This window comes from Nestor notabilis, unplaced genomic scaffold (assembly GCF_000696875.1).
Source record: "Nestor notabilis isolate BGI_N333 unplaced genomic scaffold, ASM69687v1 scaffold12620, whole genome shotgun sequence".
In the NCBI taxonomy this organism is placed as follows: Eukaryota; Metazoa; Chordata; class Aves; order Psittaciformes; family Psittacidae; genus Nestor; species Nestor notabilis.
Window position 1 is genome coordinate 65,327 of NW_009911614.1, and position 16,549 is coordinate 81,875.

General features: G+C 34.9%; 1 protein-coding gene across 2 annotated transcripts in view; it reads right to left on the reverse strand.

The window, feature by feature from the left end:
• EFTUD1 (elongation factor Tu GTP binding domain containing 1) overlaps window positions 1-16,549 on the reverse strand; it is a 74,561-nt gene that overhangs the window by 41,858 nt on the left and 16,154 nt on the right. For both annotated transcript variants that reach the window (XM_010015651.1, XM_010015659.1), the window contains 3 exons: window positions 11,646-11,797; window positions 10,516-10,694; window positions 9,716-9,851 (listed from right to left, as the gene is read on the reverse strand). In XM_010015651.1, coding sequence (XP_010013953.1) covers window positions 9,716-9,851; window positions 10,516-10,694; window positions 11,646-11,797 — 467 coding nt within the window. The remainder of the gene's footprint in view (window positions 1-9,715; window positions 9,852-10,515; window positions 10,695-11,645; window positions 11,798-16,549) is intronic.

A 16,549-nucleotide genomic window follows, 5' to 3' on the forward strand; every position in this document is an offset into this window, starting at 1 on the left:
GCAAAAGGATAAAGAAACAGCACCGTATGCAAGAAAATCTATGTTAGGAACAGAGATGCGTGTAAAATATATTCCTAAAACACAGAAAACAAAGATTATCCAAACAAATAATGTCATGATTTAATGTAAGCTTTTACAATGCAATTCCCCACTTAAGTAAAAGTCTAGCCTAAATGATACCTATAAGACAGTATTCCAGTTACATTTTTATTTAGTTACCAGTCCTGAATTATACTATGCCTGGATACTGTGAGAAATATCTACAATTTACACCTCCCTTTTAGAACATGAATTTTCTACCTTTGCAATGAAGCAGAACAATTTAAGTCATCTGACAGAAATTGAACTTTATCTGGCCAGAACAGCTAAAGGAGTAGCCAGCTGATTAAAAGTACACACTTCTTTTCAAAAATCATAGAATCACAGAATAAAATGTCACTGTCTCATTCAAGTATGCCATCACAGTAGCATGAGATGCATTTTCCATTAAAAAACACTGCAAAACTTAAAATCCTTTAAGGAAAAAAAACTTATTTTCTGCATTGCTAATTCCACACATTCTTAAAGAGATTTGATTTATGGTGTCTTTTTTATGTCTGAATTGCTGTACTTGAATTTACATGTATTAAAGCACATATTTTCAAACCCATTTGTGCTTAAAGTGATTATTTTGTACCTGCTCCTGAAATGACAATGCATGTTCCCAGCTTGAATTTCAAAAAACCCAGGGCCATATTAAACAAAGGAAATATTCCTTTCTGAAAAGTTTCTGAAAGTTTGAGTTCTACAGCAAACTACTTCTGCAAAGGGAATTGCCCAGTGTGTTTCATTCAGAAGTAAGAAAAGAAGCCTAACACCGTTTTGTAGAGAGAGATAAAAGGTTTAATAATACAATCTAAATACAGATCCTTGGTAGATCAGGTAATTTACACCTGTGTTGAAAACTGGAGGGGGTGTGAGGGGTAGTTTTCAGGCTTTTCAAATGAAAATGAGAGGTAATTTCCCCAAATCAGCATTGATGTATCAGAGTATGCTGGAAAAAAATCTCAAACACAACATTACAGATGTGAGTTCAGCCAATCATCTCAAAACTTCACCTTAAGACTTTCATTACCATTTTACATCGGTGATACTAACTACTTTAACACTTCTTTTACGCTATTGGAAAAAAGTTGTAGTTCATAAGCCAAGTAATAAATATGGCTAGTTCTGTAGGTAACTGTTTTCGCTTTATTTACACATAGATATTTTCAGTTTCATACAGGCAGAGACTAAAAACAATACATTGATGCTGACTAAAGAAACTAACTGAGAAATTCTGGGGAAAATCCCTATTTTCTCATTTTAAAGAGACTTGAAAAGTCCCACCCAATCAAGTACTCACACAGAAGATTTGGAAATTTTAGAGATAAGCCAGTATCTGGAACTTAAACCCACAAACGGTTAGGTACTGAAAGGCTGAGTAACATCTGCCCAGTGGCAATGACTACGTAAGTCAATTCTTCACACTTGCACAATGAAAAGGAATCAATCTCCTTTATCACTAGTCCTGAATTCTGATCAATATATATTAGTGTAATAATAGGCATTTAATAAATTTGAAGTCCCGAAGGGCAAAAATAACTTCTTTCTGAAGCAAACAAAGGAATGACAGAGACAACTACCTCCACCTCAAAACCTCTTTCCAGTCTGTTTCTAGATCTTTTCTATTGAGTAGCTGCAGAGCATGTGCCTGCTGCTGTGCTGTGAGTTTCTTCAAGAAGCAATGGTATGAAATTGTCTTGATTCTTGTTAGTCCCACTGCTGCCCACAGGCACATAAGTAGCAACAGCGAACACTGGCAAGTCTGGGCAGTTTTCCTTCTGGTACTATTTGGGAAACCTCAAGCATCAGCAAGTATCTGTCTGCATACAAACCCCAAAGAATCAGGAGCGCTTGCCTCACATTTGGAAGATTATTTAGAAACGTAGTTTTCGCTTGCATGACAGCTCAGATTTTACAGATTATAATACCTAAAAGTTGCTTTAAAACTGATACAGAATGTTTCATTGTATTCTCTCCTCAAAAACTTATTTTTTGACATTATAACCCAGCAGTGGTCAAGAGCAAGCTTGGAGGCATTTTTAGCTAGATTAACGTATTATGACTTTAGCTTCAATAATGTTATGAAGTTAAATTTTTGAATATAAAAAACCTTCTATATAAAAAACCAAACATATTTTTTTAAGATCTCATAATGAACTCTTGAAAATTAGAGCAAAGAACATTCCAGAAGCACTAGAGAATTTAGAAGAGGTTTCCTTCAGAAAGAATTACTACACTTATGATTTCCTTTTATAGTCTTAAGAAGCTACAGTCAGAAAAATAGAAAAAAAATAACAGCTACTCAAAAAGCAATTTAAATTCTTCAATATAAATAAAAAAAAAAATCCAACCTAAAAAAACTTTATAAGGAAACTATTAGCCAATTGAAGTATTCTTCCCCCAAAAAAACAGAGCTGAGTCAACAAAGTCCATGCTCTACCTGTGACCTAAAACATATCATATTTTTTCCTCTCCAGTGATATGTTGGTATTTATTTGAAAACAAAGTAATGAATCACTTTTTTTTTTTTTTTTTGCAATAAAGTTTGTCAAGTCAAATCTGCTGAAATGGAATCACAAATAAAACTGCAGGAATGGTGAGGCAAACAGGGTAAAGGAAACTTATCAGATTATCAGCAGAACATACTTCTAATTTCATTTTGTACTAGTTCATTAGCTGCGCATCATGTTATGTTACATTGCCCAAAACATGAATTGGGTTGGAAATTAATATAGATACAGTAACGTCAGATAAACGCAACAGAGAGAAAATGTAATTCAACGACAAAATCCATTCAATTATATACCTTTTCCTGATTAATGCTTGATTACTAAGCTAGTTAAAAATGCAACGTTATTTTATTGGGGTTATAAGATAGCAGTTAGCAACAAAAATTGCAAGTGTTCCAAAACTGAAGACAAAGGTTTGAGTTTTCTTTGTTTCATTCACTATTTCAAGCTAATTTCAGTAACAATTTTGAGAAAGACTGCCCTCCTGTGTTCACGCATCATAGCATGCTGAGAGGAGACAGCCCCTGCAGCTGGAATCACTTCAAGCTGGTTATTTTAATTTTTTTAATAATCACATTACTGATTCAGAGAGTGAAATTAGCCCACCAAACGTTTGCACGGAAATAAAAGGCTGGTGCAACAGCAGGACTGTTCCTAGGGCTTTCACAGAAGGTGGTAATGCTTGCTAGTTGGCATCAGTCCTAAAAAGCCATTCTGGGCCTTTAAAATGGCATCACTGCTTGCAGCTGCTCTTTGCTCTTAACAGAGGCTGCTTATTAAAAGCTCCTAAATTGTTCGATGAAGTCCTAAAGGAATAAAATGCCTGTTAGACACCTTGCAATGAGGTTAGCTATACTACTTCATACCAGCTCTTCACGCTAACTGCAGCTGTATGGCACTCCTCTTCAGAACAGTACAAAAAATCCTGATCTATGAATCTGTAATCACCTACATTATCCATGTCATACTGTTAACATGTCAAAAATCCTGTTAGTGCTTTATAAATAATTGAAACATGAAAGAATACTGTATCTGAAAACAAGCATTTGAGAAATGGAAAACCCAAGGTACACAGCAGTCTGTCATGTAGGAAGTCAGTTCATAGTGAGCTGGCAACAGGAGTGACTTCTAGGTTCCTGCTTTTTATAACATCACTTGGTAAGTTAAAGAAACAAATGCTCTTAATTTGATAGAACACTTGATACTCACATTGCTAGCTGCATTTGAAAACATTCAGGAAATGATCTAGCCTCCTATGAGCACTACACTGTAGCACTACAAATCTAGTGGTAAGGGAAAAGCTTTGCTTTTAACAGTATTCAACAAAACACAAAAAACACTTAAAAAGTCATTCAGGCAGTTGTATAAAAAAAACCTGGGGTTTGTGTGCTAGCAAACACAGAGCTATTGTGCTACTTGAGGAAAAAAAGCAGTATACCTTTCAATTTTAAGATGCATGTTATACTGCACTCGCATGTGTGCACATGCATGAGTGCGCAAAAGCAATATGACTTGAGATAACATTTATTACAATTAACAAAAATGTGTCACTTCATGATCCTGCAATTATTCATTCAGGAAAAATGTTAACACTGAACCAAGTTAAAAAAAAAAACCAAAACTCATAACATTATTCACTTATACAAGTACCTAAACACGCTTGTACTTACACAAGTACCTAAACCAGTGTTTTCAGAAACGTGCTCCTTTGTTTTCACATCAGCGTTTCCCTAATTACTTAGAAATAAGAATCTATACCCAGTATAGGAATCCTAGGCCTTTCATCTGTGCAGGATCTCATCATATAAAAACACTACTTCTTGCCCATTTCAAGTACATTTTTACACTACCTCCAACAACTGTTATCGTTACGGCACCCTCCCCCTTTTGTGTGGTTTTTTTATCTATATAAAAAGGCATTTTGCCTTCAATTATAGGACAGCAACAAGAAAAATAATGTGTGTGCATCTGGAGGGCACACACTTGCTCAATTTTTACTTATGAGCCCAAATTACTTTTTCCTCACACACTGCCTTCTAATTTTTCCTTTGTCACTTCGGGGATCACCCGGTAAGTTCTTTTTATTGTCTTCAACCACAAAAATATCAGAACAAGTGTTACAAAATGATGCTTTTTTTGTATTTGTACTTTGCCTGGTTTAAATAACTAAAAGCCTAAAAAAGAAGCACGTGTGTGTATATATAAAGAGAGCTTCTTGCATGGGAACAAGTGAACCAACCATCCCCACTTCTTGCATTCCCCAGAATACAGACTTACTGGTGTGATAGAGGTCGTCTTGATTTAGACAAAATATTCTTAATGTAGAATCATAAGCAAAATAATCTAAAACTTGCCAACAATAATCTCCTTTTAACACTGTTTCAATTTAAGTTATTGTTTTCTCTCCTGGTAAAGAAGGAACGTTTTTTCATTCATGAAATTCTGCTTCCCCATAGATTTTATTAACAAAAAAAAAAAGATTGATAATAAACATGGTTTATGTTAGCATTAATTTTTCTATTTGTCTACCTCTAGAGTTTGTTGAACAATACTTAACACTACTTGGCAATCAGAAGAACCTACATACAACATCCTAATTAAATAACTAACATTTCATGACTGGACCATGTATAGTTTTCCTTTTTGTAAGGGAAACTAAGCACTAGTAAGAAGAGCTATAATAACTAAACTAGAGATCAATGAATTTCACACTACAGCTGGGGTTCGCTTCCTGTCAAATATAACACATCTGGAACAGATGTTTGCAAGGTAGCAGCAACTTCCAGTATCATCAATGTTCTCTGAACAACAAGGTGGAGGGGTGTCCCAGCAAAAAACCTAAGCTTCTATAACACCCAATAATCTAAAGAAGTTAAATACATCTGGATAGCCAGATGATTGTCTATATCAAGCTCCTTTTTCTGGTATATTTTTGTCACAGTAAAGAAGGACAAACCTCTAAAGAGAGCAGGGCAATTACAGTAGCTGGTTATTTGCATAGCACTGGATTATGCAAACATAGGTCAGTATTAATTACAGTGTCACTAAGAACATGCAATGATACATCAGCCAAGCAGTCTTTGAGAGTTATATTCAAGTACTGATTTTCTTTTCAAAGTCACAGGAGGACAGTAATTTCAAAACAGGACATAGACTCCTGTCCAAGCTCTACGATACAATATTTTCTTTCCCATGGATATTGAGGAGGTTTCAAAAGGGGAGCACAAAATGCACCCAAGATGTCTTGGAATCAAAAGCTCTCAACTGATTTTGAGATACAGATTTAGGTGACACATGTAATTGTCACATTTAATGTTTGAAAGCACAGAGTACTTCTGTATTTGGAATTTAAGCATGACTTTGAAATACCTCATTAGAATTTACAAATCAGGTAACACTATTTCTGTTAAGATAATAGGGTATCAGCCCAACTGCAAGACCAGTGAAGCTGGTATAGAAGTTCATATGGCCCTTGAGAAGGACACAGCAATACACAGAAGGCTAGCACTGCACAAGTAGGTGGACCATTTGCAAGACAAGGCTCTCACTCCGAAGACACTCAGACCTAAGTGAGCACAGGGAGGTTCAAATTCAGCAACTGCAGACCATGCAAAATGCCTGTGATACGACAGAATAAAATAAGCCATTCCTGAAACAGTGCATCAGGACACATGATTTATTTCTGCATCAGTATTTCAACATTCTTCCTAAATCAAGCCTCAAGATACTTTCATGGGCCCATTCCAATGACTATCATGTTTTTCATTCAGCAGTTTCAACTAAATTTAAGTGGCATTTGGAACCCAAGGGCACATACCCAATCCAGTATATCTCATATTATCTGCTGCTCCAGTAACTAAATTCTCTTCCTGAAAGGTCTCTGTTCATTCAGAGTAGTACAAAGTAGAACCTCGTAGTAACAGTTAACAAGTGTAATTTCCTGTCTGCTGGCACAGGACCTCTAAGAGAAGTGCATGGGAAAAATAAGTGGAAAATAAGACGGTACTCTCTCCTCAGGAGGCATTTTGTTCACATACTCCCCCCTCAGTTTTCTGAGTGGAAAAATCAATAGTGCTTTTAAATTACAAATTCTACAAACCAGGTGCTTTTCCCTGACAAGAATTTTACTCTTTTCATAGAATAATCTGACAAATAATTTTTAAAAGAAGATTCATTATGACTTGATTATGCTTGGTCCCCAAGAACTTTTTAATTTGCTTTAAATCATATTTCATCTCAAGGACTATAAAAAAACATATAATAGTCACAGAAATTGTAAAGAAGAAAAATTGTCAATTATAAACAGCTATGTGGAAGGAGGCAGTACTTTGTGTTTGCCATATTACATGAAAATGACACAGTGCTTAAAGCATTTTGACAAATACTTTTGACAAAACATTGGAACTTCAAACTTGCAATATAAATTAACTAATGCAACGCAGTTCGCTCTCCTAACTTCCCAGAACTCAGAATAATACAAGAAAATAACTTTCCAAAGCTTGCCAAAATGGCTATGCATATTAGATAGGGACAGAGTATCATTCTTCAGCTGGATCCTCTTCAAGTTCTGTTTGTGTGACAGCTTTGTAGTTCAAATACAGCATGCTTCATTACCTTCTCCCCTTACAAAACCTAAGCTGCAAGCTTCTCAGATTTTTAACAATTAAAAGATTAGTATTTTATAGAAATACTAATTCAACACGAGGAATAAGGGATGAAATCTTTCCATTTTCTGTAAAACAACCTATGTATCAAGCCATGTCTTTGATCATTAAACCTTTGTATAGGCAAGTATAAAGAACAAAAAGGCTGCTTACTAGGACCAAGCAAATTCTTCCTTGTAACAAATAACCTATAATTAATAGGGAAAAAAAAACCCAGACCATGAAGAAACAAAACACCCCTATTCCAGGAGTTTTAAAGTGGAAATAGCAGTCACGATTAACTGTGTATTCCTCATGGCAATAATTTAATTATACAGAATGAAACTACAGAGCTTTCAGAAAAGCTTCCTTAATTTACTAGATAATCTACAAGCAATTTCCTTATATGGCTGGAGAGAAATCACTGCTGTATGCTTTTAAGCTGGAAGATAAATGGCCTTTGAAACAGAAATCACTGTTAGTAACTGGAATAGTAAGTGTCCTGCATCACCACTGTTACAGATTCCTTTTGTATCATGGAATGGTTTGGGTTGGAAGGGACCTTAAAGCTCACCTAGCTTCAACCCCCTGTCATGGGCAGGGACGCTTTCCACCAGACCAGGTTGCTCCAAGCCCCTGTGCATCCAACCTGGCCTTGAACACTGCCAGGGATGGGGCAGCCACAGCTTCTCCGGGCCACCTGTGCCAGCACCTCACTACCCTCAAAGTAAAGAATGTCCTCACAATATCTAATTATAATCCACCGTCTTTCAGTTTAAAGCCATTACCCCTTGTCCTATCACTACTTGCCCTTTTTTAAATGCACTGCATTTTCTTTTGAGTGTGACAAATCACCATCACATAAGTAAAAGTGTTTACTGAATTTTTGTAAATTGCGGCTTCACAGGAAAATGGGAGAAACAAATGAACAAGGAAATATTTAGGGCTTTTAGTTTTAAACATTCTTTAAAATTACACCAGATTAAAAAATACATACATACTTGAGCTTGTATGTTTTAGGTAAAAATGAAAGCCTGTTTTGTCAATATATAGAGACTAAACAATGATCTGGTAAAAAGAGATTAAATCAAAAGTAGTCTGGCTAAGCTCTCTGACTTAATTCTGATCTTAAAATTCTAATGAATTTTTCTAAATATGATGTTATGTCACCAGTTAGCACTTTGTTATTACTCAAGTAATGTACTTTTAATCATGGAAAAGCTAGATCCCACTGCCTTCAGCAGCAGAGACTACTCCCAACTTTTTGGTAGAATCAACTGGTTACAAAAATGTTTCCTGAAATTTGGTCCACCTCTTAACATTAAAAACATAATTCTCACAGTATACTTTTGATCTGCAGGAGGCAGCTCCAGAAGTGTTTATTACTCAGCAAGCACAAAGACAACATCCTTTCGCTTTTACTGCAGTGCTTTAGAGTGCTCTATTTTTTCCAAACTCTTAATCATTTTTTGAAGTAAACAGACCAGATACTTAATACATTTTGATCTGAAAATGGTTGACTTGGGCATCAGACTAGAGTAAGGTATAATTCAGAATTTTATAATATTAAGCTTCCAAATAAATCTAATTAACTACTAATGTTCTGAATACAAAGCACACGCTAAAAGCAACCAGGTTAACTGTCCAGATGATCAAAATCCAGCCAGAGTTGAAGAGCTGACAGAGTACACCTATTTTTAATTTACTATACATTTCTAAAAATCAGACAATAGACAAGAAAAATAAAAATCTTCTCTTTTCCTGTAATTTGTACAGTCTCATTCAATGAAAAAATAAAGAACCAAATAATTTTTAAAGTTTACACTTTCTAAGTTTTAAAACACTACTTCTGATATTGAAAAGACGAGTGATAGACAAAGCCAGCAAAGAATAGCATTTGTACTCTAGAGCAAAGCAGCTCAGAATTTGGCACAAAAGAGCAGAACTCAATGATTAACATGACTTACCACTTTGAACCTTGTCCATGGAGAAAGTGCAAGATTTGCCACAGCCATAGAAGAAATAATTTTTAGTACCACAGTTCAAGCAGACCATAAATAAAACTACAATTATCTGCTCACTACAGAAGTCATATTACAGAATTTCCACTGTTGGGAAAATATTATACATAATCCATGCAATTTATAAAATAAGAGACCTTGTTGCTGCCTTTAGCAATTCCTGGCAGCAATGCTTACCTAGCAATATTCTAACCTGAAGATAACAGGCTAAAGTAATCCCTAGTTTTCTCCTAGTCATGCATCTTTTACCCCCTCAATGTAAAGTTCACAGAAATCACAGTTTAATTACAGTGCCTTTCATTTTTAGCACATACAACATGCCTCAAAACATTCATAGATTTATTTAAGTTTTCTTCCCATTAGTCAAAGGTAAAAAGAAAAATAAAAATAAAATCAGTGTATTTTGGATGATATAAGGATTCCATTTGTAGGAATTTAAATATTAGTTACATCTTACCCAGAACATTTCCTGCAGGTACTTCTTCAAGATCTTCAAGTTCTCTTCCCATAAGCAAGTAGAGATTCTCCAATGTACAGGAAGCCATATGAGGTACTAATGGCAGGTCATCTGTGGCAGAAGACTGGGATGACAGCTACACACAGAGCAAAACAACCAGTGTTGGACATTTATTAGTTAGTAATGATTAAAAATTCTTCCTCAAAACCTCTTTGCTTTCCAAAGCTAAGAAATACATTCTAAAGCATTTTCATTTCAGAAGTATTAAACAACATATACTGGAAAATATTTTTTCCCCTTTCAAAAATGAAGCCTTGTGGCAAACAATCAAATGTTACAAAGAAAATAAAAAGTAATGCTTTCTTTGATAATTTAGGTGTCTACTACTCCTAGCTCACTTTTCATTGTCAATCATAAAAAATGTTTTAAAATAAATTCGTAAGTAATGAACTTCTATGGTCACAATCTCAAAATATTTAACACCATTTTTTTCAATACTGTTACACACCCCTTCCTGTTCCTCAAAGTATTGTTTTTCCCTTCACAAGTTTTCTTTGCGTCAAAGCATGCACATACTGGATTTATTGTTAGCTAATACAATACTACACTATTTTGGAAGTGTTAAGGTTTACAATGAGTTTACAGGCAGGATCAGCTATTACCACAACTACTTTGATACTTTTTGGAATTTGTTACTTTTTATTTTATTTTTTTTTTATTTTTGAGCGAGCAACATGTAAAAAGTTAAGTCACCAGTGCTTTAAATAATCCCAAGTTAACAGTTCATTGTCACCTCTTACCTTATGCAAAGACTCAGCAGGATCATATTTTGGTCCTAAAACAAAGATCTTTTGCCCTTTTCTCACCACACCACTGAACACTCTAGCAAAAGCAATGAAAGACTCCTTGTTGTCGGCTTCCTGTTTCATTGCCTTTGAGGTCACGTTCTCTGCTTGACCAGTGAGCTGTTGCTCTTCGCCTAATCAAAGTTAGAAAAATATAGGAAATATAAAAACAGTTTCTGCCTCATCATCTTAAGAAAAAAAAAAAATCAATTAGGAATCATATCACATCTGGCGACACCTTAAAAGACAGCAAGAAAAATAGAATCATAAAATCATTCAGGTTGGGAAAAAAACCCTTAGCCCAACACTGCCAAGTCCACCGCTAAACCACGTCCCCAAGTGTCACATCTTTTAAATACCTCCGAGGATGGTGACTCAACAACTTCCCTGGGCAGCCTGCTCTAATGCTTGACAACCCTGTTGGTGAAGAAAGCTTTCCTAATACCTAAGTTAAACTTCTCCTGGTGTAACCGGAGGACAGTTCCTCTTGTCCTACTGCTTGTTACTTGGGAGAAGAGACCAAACTCCACCACTGTAACTCAGAATCCAGTCCTGTTGCTCATACCCTGCTTTTGTACCCATTTGTTATTAGGCTGTTTGGGTTTGTCTTTTTGTTTTTTGTTATTTTTTTGTTGCTTGTTTGTTTGTTTTTAATTAAACAGGTACACTCATAAAAGCTTAGAGGAATTAGAAGTTATACTGGAATAAAGCACGCTAGTAAAAAGTCCACAGGAAGGTTCTAGCAGTAAGCTAAACAAACCTGAATCTTTCTACCCCATACACAAGTGTAAAAGTCAACCACTGACCTTTCTACTTAGAGTGAATATAATTTAAGATTTCAGCAGAACATCTCTGTTAAGCATTATCTACCTGCACTGACTCAAAGTACTGAGACAAAGCACATTCTCAGCACTGTTAGAGCATTTATGAACTGTAAGCCTTCTTACAAATCCCTCCCCACTTGTCATTCATTTTTATCTATTAAACTGTTTGGACTCGCATGTGGTTACTTCTTTGTACCCTTTACAACACCTAGATACTACAATGAAACGTTCTCTGAGAAAAACAGATAGAGCATTACATACCTTTTGTATCACCAGTGTTCCCAGTTACTTCAGATGGATTTTCATTTGGGGGCTTTTCTAATAGCTCCTTTCCTTGATTTGCTGCCAGTTTTTCTGCGTGCCTTCGTTTCGCAAGTTCACGCCTATGAGCTATTTCTTCTTGAGTTAAAGGCCTACATTGTATTTTAGAACATTAGTATTTGGAAATGTAATTTATTTTAAAATAAATTAAATCACAGTAATTACAATACTATATCTGGCATAAGTAAAAACTTATGCAGAATGCCTTTTTCCCCCATGATACTACAGTATCGTATCACAGTATTTTAAGTCAGCTAAAATTAGCAAACTCTTCCTCTGTCATGATTAGGAAGAGGCCACCACACTAAACTTCTGCTTCTTTTGCTAAAATCAAGTTTCCCCCACTGATGTGTGAATTCTCACTTTTGCAGAAAAGATCCAAGCCAATTTCCAAAACTTTTTTACACCATGTCCAGTATGTTATCCTGAGCTAGAATGACAGCTAAGACTAAGAATACAGTGTACTAGTCTAAGCCTATCTATGACAAGATAGTTACCAAAAACTACCAGACTTTTCTTCAAAATACACAGGCATAAAATACTGTCATTTTATATTACTTGTATCTTTGTTATTTTAAAGTAGTCTTTATGACATGCGTTCAAATGAAGGGAACAGCCTTTGCAACCTACCTTTCCATAGCTATTAACTTTGTAAAGGACAAAAAAAGATATAAAATTCAGATAAGAACAACAAAAAATAACTTTAATATTTGATGTCACTTCTACCCAAAGTGAGTTACACATACATGGAATGTAAGAGCACTGCTTGAAATCATCCGTTCGATTTTTTAATCTGCACCTAAATAAATATCTGTGACACGAGATTATCTTCTAAAGTCCAAACAAGGAAATTGATTTCACATACTAGTCATCTTCTCTTTCCAATGCCTCCACCATTTCCACTAATTTCCCATGTAAAAGAGCTGAACCTGTGTTCCTGCTATAATCATTACAGATACTCTTAAAAATAATCTATTCTGTTTAGTAATTTAATCTGTGCTGTCAGATGCCTACATTAAAAAAAAATCTGTGGCTTAAAAGCACAAAAAAATAATTAAGTTATGAATATACAATTTTTTTCATGAAATTACAATGCTTCCAATTTTTGTTTGCTTGTTTGGAGCAGAAGCAATAGAAATATATATTGCTTTCCAGCATTAATGAATAATTTCTTTCCAAAATGATAATCAATGCATTTCTTTACATTATATGAATATTCTTAATGGAGTTCTAACTCGAGAGAAGAAACAGAAGAATTCTCTATATCATAAAACATGCATTTGTACAACACAACCGGACAAACTAATTACGAAGTCTTAGAGTTTGACTTCTACTCAAGAAGATGAAAATAATTCTACAGCAAAACCCCATCTACATGATGTGTCCTTACTTGGACAAGTTACTTCCTCTCTTTAATTTCCACACTTAAAAAAAAAGTGTTCAAAATTTCCTGAATAGTAGTACTAGCAATGAATGACAAGAGGAAGAAAACAGAAAAGGCATATAAATAGATATTCAAATGTTCAACTCAGAAGAGTAAGGAAGCTATACACAAATTAAAAGTCTCTAAAAATAAGAGAGGTGCCCAGGATAAAAAGTCCGAATTTGAAGCACAGGCTCTCAGAACTCAGAACCTGGGGTAGATACATCTCGTATCTAGGAAAAGGCAAAAGCAAGACAAAACTGCCAGTACAAACTTCAACTTTTCTTCTTTTTCTTTTCTTTTAAACAATCATCTCTTAAAGAATCTTTGTGACAGAATTACGAATATGTAACTCTGATATTTGGGATAGTGCTGTATTCCTGCTCGGTTTGTTTATTTTATGACAGAAGAGAGTGAAGCTTAACAATACAAAATGCAAAGCAGATGGTGAAGAAGAAAACTTTTTTAAGATGATTTTTTTTTGTCCTGAAGGCAGCTGTTCAAAGCTATTTAAGGGTTTGGAATGTCTGAAAAATTCCCAGAGGAGAAAGATTGATAGGGAAAGTACAGTCTCATAGACAGCCAAGTGTGCCATAAATGCAGCCTATATATGACGACATAGTATACATATGAGGACATATGTATGCATTCCAACACATTTTATTGTCCAAAAATACTTTTCATTTATGTAAATAATCCTGAGAGTAAAAGAAAAAAGTTTGTTTGCTTTTTTTCCCTTTTACAGTGTTTTTAAAACTATCAGTATATTTGTCAGAAAGGCCTAATATGTCAAAGGTACCTTAAAATTCTGAATGCAGTGGTATAAATTGCAATACATATAAGCACAGTTATTTATATTCTCAATTTGATAAGGGGCATCTTGAGTGTGGGTGTGACTTTGGCTAGTAGGTACAACCTAGACTTCCATCCTGGTTTCTATCAGAATCAATTTCTATGAAATTAGACACTCCTGATAGTATCATCAGAAATTACAAAAAGATAATGTCAAATCCTTATATAGAATGGTAACACACTCAAGCAGAACACAGAACAAGATTAACGCATGTAAGGCACTGGATCTGCAAAAAAACCAAACAACAAACCCCACAGTTTTGAATTACACCCCAATTTATTCAGTTTCTCCTGTTGGCAAAACCAATCAGAAGGGAAATCAATTTTGCATGAATGCTGCCCAAACTATAAGAAAGATTCTTTCCTCTTCTTCCCTACTATATTTTTTCCCTCCCTTTTTTTCACTCTGTAAAAAAGGTTCTACTGACTCAATATTGGAAGAACAAAAATGGGACCATGCAGTCACACAGAAAACAGTAAATGAAAATTCTGGAGCAGAAAGAAAAAGAGAGATTCCCTACCTTCAGAGAAACGCTACAGCACCTAAACACCATACACGTGAACCAGGCATAAGCAACAGAGTTGACAGAGGGATAACCACGTTATGCCTAATTCATCTTAACCTCAACCATGTGGTAAACAAATGCTATGGAAATAATAACGTGCAAAAGAGTATAATATACATACTATTAGCATGATGATGATTAAATGCATCAGATTTCAGGTAAATAAGCAAGGTACTGCTGACTACTTTTTCACTCCCACATTCCTCAGGATAACTCATTTAGTTCAAACTGAACTACAACTAAACTTCTTCATGCAATCAACCCTCTGAATACAATAGCTTTTAACTAATAGTTATGTTTATTTTTTTAACCTTTTAATCTTCAGACCATTTTAAAAAGGAAATGCCAGTCAGAACATCAACTCATTTCCAAAAGATTGATTCTACCATCAAGAAGCATCTGTGACACATCTCCCATGCCATGAACAATGTTTCTGAAGTGGCTGAGAATACTTTCTCTCCATAGTTTTTACCAGTTTAAATTCCATGTGCTCAACTTCATGAAACTAAGGGGGTAATTTCTGTTAACATCTTTAAATCCAAGCAATTTATGGAGACTCCTCTGGATTACTCTTCATGGCTCTGCTCTTCAGTATTAAGTTCTAGTTAAATCATTGGCTGCTGTTCTGCTCACCATCTGGCACTCTAAGACTTCTGACAACAGCATCCCTAAGGACAGCTCTCACAAGTGCTGCATGTTTGCTACAAGTCAGCCCAGAGTACGTCCAGCGGTTTTCCAAATCCTTAAATTCCTTAATTTCTGGACTAAACTGCTCAATGTCTATGGAACTACTTCCATCCACAAATTCACTACACCTACTAAGATTATTTCCTATCTTTTCTACTGAAACTGAAAGCACTAGGCAATTCACAGTACAAATTACCGTGTATACACAAAATGAACAACTGAAAATTATCCAAATCAGGATCTACATAAAATTTCATACAACAATCTTATAGGGCTCCTGCAAAGGGGAATACTCAGTAACTGTTTCTTATTATATTATTTAGTGATTACCATTCATTCTGAAATACATAATGAAACTAATATTCAGTTATTCATATGAATATTCATATGAATGTGTCATACACTGCCTTGAAAACCACTCGACTGATATATTGATGTTTGATTTATCTCACATACTAAAAGTGCAATAAAGAAAGGAGAAACTTCAAGCAAAACTCTTCCAGAATGTTACAAGCTTCTCTCTCTTAAGCTTACAATTACACTAAGTAAATTATGCCCAGAGATCCTGATTTCATCCATTACTACTACATATTCCACTAACTGCACTTTAGAACAAACTATTACTGTGAATGGAAGATGATGGGTTCAGATCACACTGAAGTCACAGAAAGTCATATTGCCTTTAAACATAAAAATCAATTTACTTGCAAGAAGATAGTAATTTCTTATAGATCTTGGAGCTTTATGTATGTTCTCTTCTTTTGATCATAATAATGTAATGTCTTTTTAGCTAAAGATTGGGTAGAAATCATAAAATTTACATTTTTTCCAATACAGTTTTTAGGAAACATCAGAAAGGAAATAGATGAAGTACACTACTATCTGTTGGTTTAGACATGCAAACAAACTGTGTCAGAAAACAAAGAAACAATTATCATAGAATGGTTTGGGTTGGAAAGGACTGTAAGATCATCTAGTTCCAACTCCCCTGCCACACGCAGGGACGCATGGTCACACTAGACCATGTCAAAATTTCCTGCAGAATTCTATGGGAAAATGAATGTTTCATGGTAAAAAAGTACAAGTTTCAAGCAAAATAAATATCCTCATAACAAGCAGACTCAGGAGAAAGAAGTACCTTTCGATTTATCTAGAGGAAAATGGTATGGTTATTACAGATTTTATATCCCCCTAGTGCAGTCATTGAATAATTTTAGAACATCAAGTTATTTGGTCAACAGACTTTGTTTATTGCCACTGAAAAATAGAAATGGAATTTCTTTAGTGTACTCTACTTATTTATATTATTCAGCAGG